The sequence below is a fragment of the Merops nubicus genome, unplaced genomic scaffold, assembly GCF_000691845.1.
Source record: "Merops nubicus isolate BGI_N331 unplaced genomic scaffold, ASM69184v1 scaffold27629, whole genome shotgun sequence".
In the NCBI taxonomy this organism is placed as follows: domain Eukaryota; kingdom Metazoa; phylum Chordata; class Aves; order Coraciiformes; family Meropidae; genus Merops; species Merops nubicus.
Genome location: NW_008629455.1, coordinates 13,085 through 25,307, shown reverse-complemented (window position 1 = coordinate 25,307; position 12,223 = coordinate 13,085). Strand labels below are relative to the sequence as shown.

Below are 12,223 nucleotides of genomic sequence, written 5' to 3'. Positions count from 1 at the left end.
TTCTCCTGGCTGTGGGTTTTCAAGACGAATCTCTTGATTCTTCAGAAGAGTGACTATTTGCTAGCTGACCCAGTGCTTGCTGTGAGCTTTAAACACTGGTTCCCATGAAGTATTCTGTGACACTCTGCACGTTTAAAGAGGAAAAAAATTTAAAAAGAAGAGAAAAAAAGCCCATTCCGTTCTTCAGGCTCAGTTTAATCATCATTTTGTCTTCTAATGTTTCCCACAGTTCACATAGATTTTTAGCCTTTACCATTTCTGTGTATTCACTAGCTTTTTATGTTATGTATAGACAAATGTAGATTAACATTGATTTTTACTTAAGAATTATGCTTATAATTCTAATAAAAGGTATTTACTATCTTCTAAAGTTCATTTACTAAAGGAACTTGCTGTTTGTATAAAATTCAATGGTGTAAGACAATATTTCATTTTTATGGATATTTGTGAAGTAGTGTTTGGTATTTATAGCTCATGGCTGATAAAGAATGTAAGTATCTTAATTATAAGATTACTGTAGATTGATAATTAGACATGCTGTAGTGTCTAATTGGTAGTTCATTACGTCTTTTTGACTCTGATGCATATTGAAATCCAAGAAATAAACTAGTGTAGTATTTCCTCTGTTACAGGTAGCTTGCATGCAGCTCATCAATGCTCTCGTTACATCTCCGGACGACTTGGATTTTAGGCTTCACATCAGAAATGAATTTATGCGCAGTGGATTGAAAGAAATATTGCCAGTAAGCTTCTTGTAGTCTTCTTTGGATTACTATTCAGATTATTTGACTATTTGAGCTTGAGAAAGGGGAATGGGGGAACAAGTTCTAATAAATTCTTCTCAAAGACATTTTATTAAGTTTGGGCATGAGCAGTTAGAAATGAGAATCAGGCTTAAAATGAGAATGAACAGGTGAAGTGTGCGTTCTGAAGTTCATGCTGATTCCTCAGCATTTTTAGGACTTTGATTTAGAATGTGATTGACTGTTGTGCAGACGCTTGTTAAGCCAGGCTGAAGCCATGTTTACCTCTTGAATATTTAACTTATGTGGTTTTGTAATTTTAAACTTTGAAATAACATGAACTCATGGAAGTTATTAAAAAGGTAAGGTTTATTTACATATGGAAACAAATTTTGCAAGCCTTTCTACTGTTTCTTCTTTGCAGCAACTGAAATGTATAAAGAATGAAGCACTAGATATTCAGCTGAAAGTGTTCAATGAGCATAAGGAGGAAGACATGATTGAATTCTCTCATCGTTTAGAAGATATTAGATCCGAACTAGAATATCCTTTTGAGATCAGCAAGAGAAACATGAACAAAAGAGTGTATAATGGACATTTTCCTGATGTAATTTCTGTTTAAAAAAAGTTATCTGTCAATATTTGACGGAAATTTTTTTTTCCTTGCTATTACTCTCCTTAACACTTTTACTGAAGTGAATGATGTTTACAACATGGTGTGGAATACAGTTAAGGACACTAGTGCTGAAGGATATTTTCTTTCTATTCTCCAACATCTTCTGCTGATAAGAAATGATTATTTTATACGGTATGTTTAATGCTATTTTAAATGGTAATTATGGATTTTGTTGTCATCCAGTCATTAGTAGAATATTTCTTCCATAAATTTAATGATAAATACAGTTTAATCTTTTTCTTTGCAGACTGCAATTTGAAAGTACTCCATTGTGAACTCACGTTCAAAAGCATAAGCTTGGAATAGGAATGCCATCTATGTTTTTGTCTCTTCTGCCTTGGATACAATTTTGTGTATAAATATAGAAAACTGTTCTTGTTGAGACTTGAACTGCAAGTAAAAGTGATCAGTACAGGTCTCCTGTTATAAATCATGGTAGGAGTATTGTAGTTTTGTGGTGTCTTTGAGTCAAAGGATAAAACCAAGTATGCACAGAGGTGCACTTCATACAGAAATCTGAACATGTACTTAGAGTAGCTTTTGCTTGGGAATTGAATAGTCTCAGTATAAATCATAGGTCACTGTGAGCCTATTAGTGTCTGATGAAAAGTTACAGAGAAATAGTTAATGAAATCTGGGATGGTTGAAGCTGCTAAATACTTTCCTTTCTAAGATCTGCTTGTGTTATTCATGAGGGAACACTGCAGGAACCAGATATGAACTGAACAGGGAAGGAAAGGCATCTGTTTTCTGCATGGTGTTCTACAGAACTTCGCCTTTCAGGCAATGTCATGACAGATGTACCCTTAAAGGTTAAAAGTACTTGCCTGACCTGGGTACACCTGTACTAGACTTCTTCTACCTGAAAGGGCTTGAATTCACAGCTTGCACGTTCTGGGCAAGTGACCCAGCTGCCATACCACCACCTCCGTGTTTTTGAGCAAGGTGGTTTTCATTCCTTTTACTGAAGCAGGGCTACAGTGCATCCACAGTTACACAAGTCACAAAACCAGACAGGATCAAGCTGAAGGAAGAGCCTTCTCTTTACTGGGAGGAGGCAGGAGAGAGCCCTTCCTTCTTGTATTCCCACAGAGGGAGAGGTGCAGGGTTTATAATATAAGAATAGTTTATCCTTGAGCCCACATTTTTTTTCAGGTTTTATGTAAACTGTGTGTAATAAACTGCCAGATGTGTTTGCCCTTTGAGACTAGTTTGCATCTACCCTTCTATGGAAATAAGTCAGCCCAAATCCTTTGACCGTACGTACTGTGTTCAGAGCTCAGATTTCAAGTATATGTTAATAAATAAAAATATTGTAAAAGAACTCAACTCTTTCTTTAGTCCACAGTATTTCAAGTTAATTGAAGAGTGTGTGTCCCAGATAGTGTTACATCGAAGTGGAACAGATCCAGATTTCACGTATCGTAAAAGACTAGATATAGATTTCAGCCACTTAGTAGGTAAGTACTGTGTTTGGAAATGCCTACGCTATCCTACTTCTTTATATGTTCCAAAAACAAAGTTCAAGTTGTACATGTGATTAAGAATTTTGTCTTCCCTGTCTATGTTCAAGTGTTTGTTTATTTTTTCAAGATATTTGTGTAGATAAAGCAAGATTAGAAGAATGTGAAGAGAGGGCTTCTGAACTTTCTAGAAAAGTAAGTAATTCTTAAGTTTTGTGATCGTAAGATGGGCACGGGGGGGATTGCTTAATAGTTTCATGAATGATGTAACTGAACTTGGCATAGTTTTTAACTTCAAATTAGTAGTTCTAGTAGTGTTTACTAATAAACAATACTAGTAGTGTTTAAGTGTGAATTTGTATGTTGCTTGTGGACTAGGAAGCAGAGAAAAGTGGTGTAAAGTAGTTAACTGTAGTTGAGAGTTCTTCTACTATTTATTTAAAGTACAAATGTTCCCTAAATCAGCTGAATGCTTTGTTTGAACAGTTTTCAGTTTCTTCAACAAGATAAGCAGTGAGAGTAAGAATTAAGTCATCTGTATCTACAGACTCTGTATTATTGTACATCAAATTTTTAAGCTACTATGTCTAATTCCAACTTAAAATACATTAAGTACAGTTGCTATCGTATACAGTGAAGGCTTGCAGTGGTGATAGAGATGGTGCCCCACTCAGTGGATATATGGAAGTTAGAATAGTATTGTTAACATGTCAGTTTTAACAAACACAAAAGGAAAAGTAAAAATCTAAAGAATCTATGCAGAACTGACCAGTATTGACAACTATTTTTTTTTTCTTAGTTTGAAAAAGATTTTGTAGCTCATCAGGAGACTCAGGCCTTACTGCAAAAAAAAGAAGAAAGAATCAATGAACTCGAAGCAGAATTACAAGCTTTTAAATCACAGGTATAAGACAGTTTACATGAATGTATAAAATATTGTTTCTGAAAGGGACTTCAGATTGCCTCTTTTACAGATTCTGGTAGTACAGTTGAGGGTTTTTTTAAAAGAATTCTTGTTATCGATTATTACTGAATGTTTTCCTTTATTTCTGTTTTATACAAAGAATTGTAGTTTGGCATTAATTAGCTGTTTGAGTTCCCCGATGATCTGCTTTGTGCCTGAGCTCTGTTAATTAAACTAGTTTCTTATATTTCACTTGGATTTTGCTTTCAGTGTCATATATTTTCAAAGTAATTAACCACATAAGTAATAAGTCTTATGCTTTTAAATTAGCATTCATCACTGTGATCTTTATCCCTCCACAGGAAATTACTCATTACACAGTTTGCTTTGCTGAAGTCTTACCATGGATATCCAGCAGTGACAGAAATAACCTGTGGCTGGATAAGAACGTATTCTGATAATTTTTCAATTTTCAAGCATAAATAGATACTTTAAAATGTGATGGAGAGGAATAGTGCAGAGTTTTGAGAGTAATACTTGAGTTAACTTGTAGCAGTTGCAGTTCTGAAATCTGTGTAAGGAAACTGTGTGACCAGGTAATTTTTCTTATGTCTTATAATTTCCTGGAATATGAAGCACAGTCTTAAAATGACTAAAGACAGACAGCATGGGGAAGGCATGCATATAGGAAGGTGGTAAAATCTGTTTTGATCGTAGAGGGGTTTTTTATGTTTCTGAGCTATTCAATTTTCTTAGTGAGGAAAATTAGTTTAATCTGCTTTGGTGTGTTTAAAAATGTCATTCTAATTCAGGTTTCTAGTCAGAATTAACTGTTAATGTCAAAATTAAATGGGCTTTAAAAAAAGCAGTTACAAAAATCACTGCATTCTAAAGTAAAATAATTTTAGTGAGAGCTGTGTGTCATTCATTAAATCACTGGGTGTGTTCAAGGCCAGGCTAGATGGGGTTTTGAGCAACTTAGTCTAGTGGGAGGTGTCCCCATATCAAGTAATGGATTACTGCAACTTACTACTCTAAATCCATTTTAATAGGAATCTTTGTTTTCCATATGGCATCACTTGCTACTTAGCATCACTACTTCCACTACTTATGAATATTTTTTTCCCTGGTCTTCTGTCTTAACTCTTTCGTTGGTTTTGGTATTTGTTGGTGTATTGCTTTAGAGCCTAATTGTCCAGTGTCTGCTTGTGTGTAAACAAAGCATGTGTTCAGAAATTTAAAAAAAATTACTGTTGTGCATGTATTTCATAGAATCATTAAGTTTGGAAAAAAACCTCTAAAATCAAGTCCAGCCATCACCCGGCGCTACCATGACCACTAAACCATGTCCCTAAGTGCCACATCTAGATGTTTTTTGAATATCTCCAGGGATGGTGACTCCACCACTTCCCTGGGCAGTTGTTCCAACGCCCCACTACTCTTATAGTAAAGAAATTCTTTCTAATATCCAATCTAAAACCTCCCCTCTAAACTGATTTATTTGTATTTACTGACATTCAACTCTTTCTTTTTAAAAGCGTCAGATCTTTTGCTTATTGTATTTCCTTCCATTTTTAAAAAATCCAATAGATGGTTTCAGCTCATAATTATGAATAATGAGAAATTGATTAATACTATGCTCAGTAGATAAATATTTCTTATTTATAATTTTTTTTTTTGTCAGATATCTATTAATGTTTGAAGGCCTACGACAGAAGTTCTTTGAGAAGTGGAAATAAATATATTGTTTTAGACTGACTGAAATGCTAGTAGACATATCTTGATACAGTATAGATGTCCTTACTATATAGAATAAGAAGGCAGTGTGTAAGACAGTTGTATTTTTTAAATTATTTTCATCATTTTTTTAATACTTTAAATTCTGCCAAATGAGAATACTCCTATATTGGAAAACATCTGTTTTTCAACAGCATTACTAATCTTGTCAGATTCTGCTATTATGTCCTTGGAATGTTTGTCTGTTGTTTCTAGGATAAGAAGGAACACTAGAGACCCGGATGTTGGGTTTTTTTAATTTGAACTAAACTGTGGTAGTCTAGACAAAATTTGATCAAGACACCTATCAGACACTTTTTTAGATCATGATCAGTGAAATATGGCAGGTGGGATATGGCATTTCAGTTTGTCATTTTTGGCATGCACCCTCTCGCCTCAACGTCCACTTCAGATGTTGAGAGAGAACTTATGAAATCAAATTATGAAATCAATTATGAAATCAAAAGCACACAGGCCTCATAATTTGTATTTGATTGCCCTACACAAGAAAAATGGCCCTGACTTTCCTTTGGCTTGCTGGATTTTATTTATAAACTATGATGATAGTGACATTTTCTTAATTAAAAAAGTGAAACTGAGTAAAAATATTTTTCTTACCAGTATGGCTCCTTGCCACCTGGTTTTCTACCATCAACACGTGGAGATGCATCTGTTGCACCACTAGAAGCTGCAGGACCACATCAAATTCCACCTCCTCCTCCTCCTCCACCACTGCCTTCCAATGGAGCAATTCCACCAGCGCCACCTCCACCTCCTCCTCCACCACTTTTGAATGTCTTGGGAGCTCCCCTGACTTTTGGAGGTGCTCCTCCACCACCCCCTCTGCCAGGCCTGCCTGGAGCACAGCGGTCTCCACCTTCATGCACGTTGCCATTTGGACTGAAGCCTAAAAAAGAATTCAGACCTGAGGTTACGATGAAAAGACTCAACTGGTCCAAGGTAGTACTGATTAATGGCAAGCACTTGATACAAAATCTTCCATAGAGCTTAGAGTGAATAGATGGTGAGGAGCGATTGTTACATCAGTTAAAATTATGTAAGATAGGAATACTTTCTGCCTTTAATATTCATTGTTTTCTGGAAACTGCATTTCATGGACTCATGAATTATCTGGGCAAGTATCTGTTGACTTTCTGAGATGCCTGGAAAAGTCAGTTCTGGCCTAGAACAGTACAAACTTAATACTAGCATGCTTCCTACAATGCCTTGTTTTTTAGCAAACTGTTTACATTGGATCAGTTACTGTATTATACTGATAGCTCTAAAGTTTCCAAACCAATGTCTTGCATTTGTTTAGCCTGGGCTGTGGGAAGGAGCATTGCAGATCTCTCCATTTATCCTTAGTGTAAATGTACTTAGGTAAATTTAATAGTTAAAATATAGAGTATTTTTTGTTTTTCTTCTCCATTGTGACTTGATCAAGTATACCAGTGTCCTGGTTCCGTGTAAAAAGGGGTTCAGGGCAGGACCCACACGGAACAGAACTATGAACTCGCCTCCCCCCCGAGAGAGAGAGAGACACTTTGGAAAAAAAATGAAGTATATTGTTCAACAGGGAACAGAAAATTAAAAAAGGAGGTCAGGAAAATAATATATACAAAGATTAGGGGAATAATACAAAAAATAAAATATACAAAACCCTCAGAAATGGTTCCAGGCTCCCGCGGAGTGAAAGGAGAACTTTCCTCTCCGAGCTCCAAGGCAGGAGTGAAATAAGAAACCACTCCCTGCCTCTTATCAGAGTGTGTGTGGGAAGGGGAGGGAATACAATGGTTGCACACCCACCTGGTGTCCTCCCAGTTGCTGGAAGGTCACGCCCCCATTCCAAGCCTCAAACCACAACAACCAGGACTATCAATCCACTGAGGTTTTGGAAACTATAATTATATACACCAAAATAAGTCAGTAAAAAGATTTTTCAGTGTTTTATGAAATAATGAAAACTGCAATCTACAAAGTAAGGTGCTTAATATGTAGTTAAGCCAACTGTCTTCAGAGACAAGCTACATTGAGGCCTGTGATAACAGAGTACGTTGTTTGTATTGCTTTTAATTGTTAGAATAAATTTGTCCAAAAGCATTTACTGTAAACAGTCTTCAATTAGAAATATATTAACTGTTCTAAAGACAAGTTTTATTCCATGTTCACACTTTGCAGAGCTCTTAAGTAATTTGCTTTAAACTCCACAGAGCACAGTCTCTGCAAAGTATCCAAATGACTTAATTGATAAAATCTTTTGTCTGTTGCTTGTAGATTAGGCCACAGGACATGACAGAATCGTGTTTTTGGGTTAAGGCAGAAGAGGACAAATATGAGAATGCTGACATGCTTTGCAAATTGGAGCTTACATTTTGTTGTCAAAAAAGGGGTAAGTAATTGATGGCTTTAATTTTCAGCTTTTAGAAATATCTCTAAAAGTTTGGGCACTTAAAAAAAAATATACATATGTAAATGAAAAAATCTGATTATAACATACAACATTAATGTTCTCTTTTTTAAGTGGAATGTGTGAAGAAAAAGCTGGAAAAATCCTAGACTGCTTAAAGCAGTAATATTGAACTGTTTTCCATAACAGGTGACAAAAATTGTGTGACCTATAAGGAAAACCTTACCAAAAAAAAAAAAAAAACAACCAAGAAATGCATCTGGATATTACAGACTTTTATTCAGTCATGTTTGAAAAAGTATTCATGAAATTTTGTCAGAATACTTTAACAAAATACTGTGACCTGGAGTCCAGAAGATTTATGTGTTTACCCTCAGAATGCATGTGATAATTGATGGGTTTTGGTTCCATTAAGGAGGAGGGTCTTTTAATGAAGTTTTTGATTTTCCGATAAGCATGTAGCAGCATAGATCTCCTTTGATATTTTGCTTAGCTTCTTCAGCTTTTAAAGCCTTGTGTAAGAGCACAATGTTTAAAAGTATTCCTGGTTTTAAGCCTTTTCTCCTTTTCTGGAAATAAGCCATCTCACTAGTAGTTTAGGTTATTCTGCCTCATATAAAAAAAAGCCTATATTTCCACTACTATTTCTTGGTGCTTCCCTCACCCCCTGGGCCCTCCTTGAACGGTATCAGAGAGTTAGTACTTTGGAGCAGCCAAAGGGATGCAATGTTAAATGCCTTTTCAAATTGAAAATTCACTTGGATATTTTTCACTTTGATATTTTTATTTAATGTAGTGCATGGCATTCTCAAATTCCTCCATTTTTGATTTGGGTATGTTTTGGTGTACAGTAGCCAATTTTTTTTTTTTTTTTTAACCATAACTAAGAATTTCATTTTTATCAATGCTTAGACACAAAAGTAGACAGCACCAGGCATCTCAGTGTCTCTTCTCAGCAATATAAATTCTAGTGCAAAGGACAGCAAAGAAACTGCCTTTGCTCTCATGACCATGGAGAGAGGGGATGCTTCTTTGTAGCTTGTGCATAACTTGCTGGTTATAACAAAACTTGCAAAAGAAATTGAAGACATCCCATTTTCTTCAGTTCTCTGTCTTGAGACTTAGCACCGTGCTTTCTAAAGTAGAATAAGAAAGCTATTTACTAGACTCAATTTGTGAACAGTTCATGACTATTTCTAAAACCAAAAGTAGAAAATGATTCTGTAGTCCAATGGTGGTGTGCAAAGGAGGAGCTGGGTTCCACTCCGCTGAGGGGTCTCCTTATGCACTCTGCATTGAAGTTTTTGTGCGAGAAGAGGCATCCAGATGTGGAAGCGAGGACCAGAATGTTCAGTGATGCATTAGGTGAATTTTATTCTGATAAAGTAAAATCAGATTGAAGTACTCCAGTGTTCAGTGGGTGCATTTTGCCAGCTGATCTGCTGAAAGTATTTCAGTGTTGATCCAGAAGAGGAAGTCTTATGTCTATGCAAATAATCCACTAAGGAATATCTTCATTCTTGGAATATCCCTTTTCAGCTTGTGTCTATTGCCATTTGCTCCTTGTGCACCTCCAAGAGGAATCTGGTTCCCTCTGATGTGTAGCCATCTGTTAGGTAGTCTGAGCCAGCAGTAAGAGTCCCCTCACCCTTTAGCCTTCTCAAGACTGACAGCTCTCACAGTCTTTCGGTCTACGTACTGTGTTCCAGCCCTCTAGTTGTCTTACTGATTTCCACTGTAGTCATTCCAATATAGCTGTATTTTTCTTGAAGTAGGGAACCCCAGACTGAAAGGGTACTCCAAATACTTCTACCTTAGAGAGAAGGGGAGTACAGGGAATTAATCACTTCTTTGACCTGCTGACAAGTCTTGGTAACTTACTGGAGGAAATGTTTTCAGTGTGCTGCTTGTCCAATAATAATAGTGATGATTCTGTGTAAGGGCTGTGGGTGATGTAGAGTGCTCACTTTTATTTCTTTTACTAGTTATAAAGCTGGTTTTGTCACTTGGCAGAAATGGAACCATTTTGTGGAAGCAATATGTTTTATAAAAATTAGACCTTTGAGCCAGAACAGTGAGAAGAATCAAAACATCAGTTGCTGATGGTATTCTTGTAGCAACTTACTGAAAACAAAGTTTATTTATTGACTCAGAATTTATTCTTGTCTCAGAATAAATTTGTAATCTTCTGAAAGATTCGTTACAGGATTGCTTTGAAAGAAGTAGGAAAGGGCATAATGGAAAACCAACTCCTTTGTCATGAAGCCATATAGATTTACTGCTGCACAGGGAATGTGAGAGTATCAGTTCAGAATCTGGAAATACAGGTCAGTGTGTGGAGGGAATATTTTCAGTCTGAATAATTGAGAAAAAGATTTGATTATGACTGAAAAGTGTACATATACTTAAAATACATGCAAGAAAATACAAGAGTTTATTGTGAGATGCTCCAAGAAACAAACAAACAAAAGATTCAGGAACCCTCAAATCATTAACTCTGTATCAGCAGCTAAAAGAATAAAAGCAAGGAGAGAAATCACTGCGTTAAAGACATCAGTGTGGAAGTAAGACATGCTCCATGGCCTACTCTGTGGCTGGGGAGGGACTGGGAGGGGAAATGTAATTGAGAAGTTCTGAAAATAAGGTGATGAATGTGGTTTGCATGAAGGATCTCTACTTTCCTGATAGCTTTTCTTTTTAAAAGCAGAAAGAAGGGTTGACGTGAAGGCTAGTTAGAGACTTGAAAGAGAAAGAAATAATAAAAAATACCAAGTGTTTTAAGATTTATCAGGATTATACTCATGGTTGCAGATCTGTGAAGAAAATCTGTGAAAAGCCTTTTTGGCAACAGTGGTATCAAAGGAATCCCATACTATAATTCTCTGAAAACATTAAACCAAATATATGACTTAAAGTTAACTGGTATGTGAAATACTGAGTAGGAGAGCTGGAGCAAATCTTATATGTAATTGTATATTATAGTAAGCCTAAAAGTTGAGAGGAACAAACAAAAATGCTCATTATCAAATGACATCCTCTTTATTATAGATGTGTTGGAAGCCTGGTGGTAGGAGAATAATCACTTGTGTATGATGTTAATATGTTGCCAGCTTTGCCAGGATGGACAGGCAGGGGAGTGGCACTTTGCACAAAAGATAGCATGAAAGGGAGCAGCATGGAACTCCTGGAGGCAGGAAGGGGAAAGAAGCCTACTGTGCAAAACCTTGTGAATGAAAAACTCTTTCTAGTAATATAGTATTATATTACATTAATATGTAATGTTGTCTTGGATCAGATAGTGTTTGTGATGAGAAATATTGAGATTAGAGAAGCTGCAAAATTTGTGGCAGTCAAATAGGAGATATAACTACCTACCTATGAGTTGAATAGATGTCTCCTCACGATGTCATGAGAAGATAAAAGCTTTGGATGCAAGGAATGACTGTTTCCAATGTGCCTGTAAGCAACATGAAAAGGAACTGTTCTGGGAATGGGTGTGAGTCATGCACAGCACGTAGGAGGCTGGAGTAGAAGAGGAGGAGGGAATGATCACTGTCTGAGCTTGTACCAGGAGGGAACAGCCCATGTCAATCTGTTATACAGATATTCAACTTCAGGACAGGGAACTGAATGAAAGATGCACGTGGTGAAGCAAGCAAGATGAACATGCCTGCTAGCAACCCAGAGGCTATTCTGAAAATGGCATCTTAAAGATTTGAGTAAACTTTGTATTATAATTGAGCAAAAAATCCAAAACAAAACAACCCAACTAAAACTATGGGAGTCAAAAATGTGCGACTTAGTAGGAAAGTTCAAGACAGTATCATAATGAAAAGGATAGCACTAAAAATATGGAAGGCCTGCTCAAAGGAAGATAAAAGGAAAACACAATAAATATGGCTAGATAAATGTAAACAGGACATTCTTCAGATACTCTTTCAGGATTCTGAATTTCTTGCAAAGAATCCTTCAGCTGACATTGAAAAGTGTATTTAATTTTTTGAAATCAAAGTCAGCTAGGGAATTGGTCAGACCACTTGGTGACAACTTCAGAACTTAAGCTGGTTTTAAAAAACATCGGAGAAATTCAAGGCTAATAGGCCCAAAAGAAATGGAGAAAGCTGTATTTGTAGGAAGAGGAGCTTCCTTTTTTGGGAAGTGAGGAAAATAGATTATAAGTAGTGATAAAGCTGACATAGTGTCTTAAAGTAACATCTCTTTACTGCCAGCAGTGTGCCCAGAAAGCCAACAGCA

The 12,223-nt window shown here is 36.3% G+C and overlaps 1 protein-coding gene across 1 annotated transcript; it reads left to right on the top strand.

Annotated features, from left to right (window-relative positions):
* Positions 1-632: 632 nt before the first annotated feature.
* LOC103779375 (protein diaphanous homolog 3-like) lies at positions 633-7,951 on the top strand (the record flags this gene model as incomplete). The annotated part of the gene is made up of 8 exons (XM_008947001.1): positions 633-743; positions 1,168-1,286; positions 1,435-1,551; positions 2,761-2,879; positions 3,013-3,077; positions 3,682-3,786; positions 6,184-6,522; positions 7,837-7,951. Coding segments are annotated over 8 exons (1,090 nt in total), but the record flags the coding sequence as incomplete, so codon positions are not given.
* Between the last annotated feature and the right edge of the window lie 4,272 nt (positions 7,952-12,223).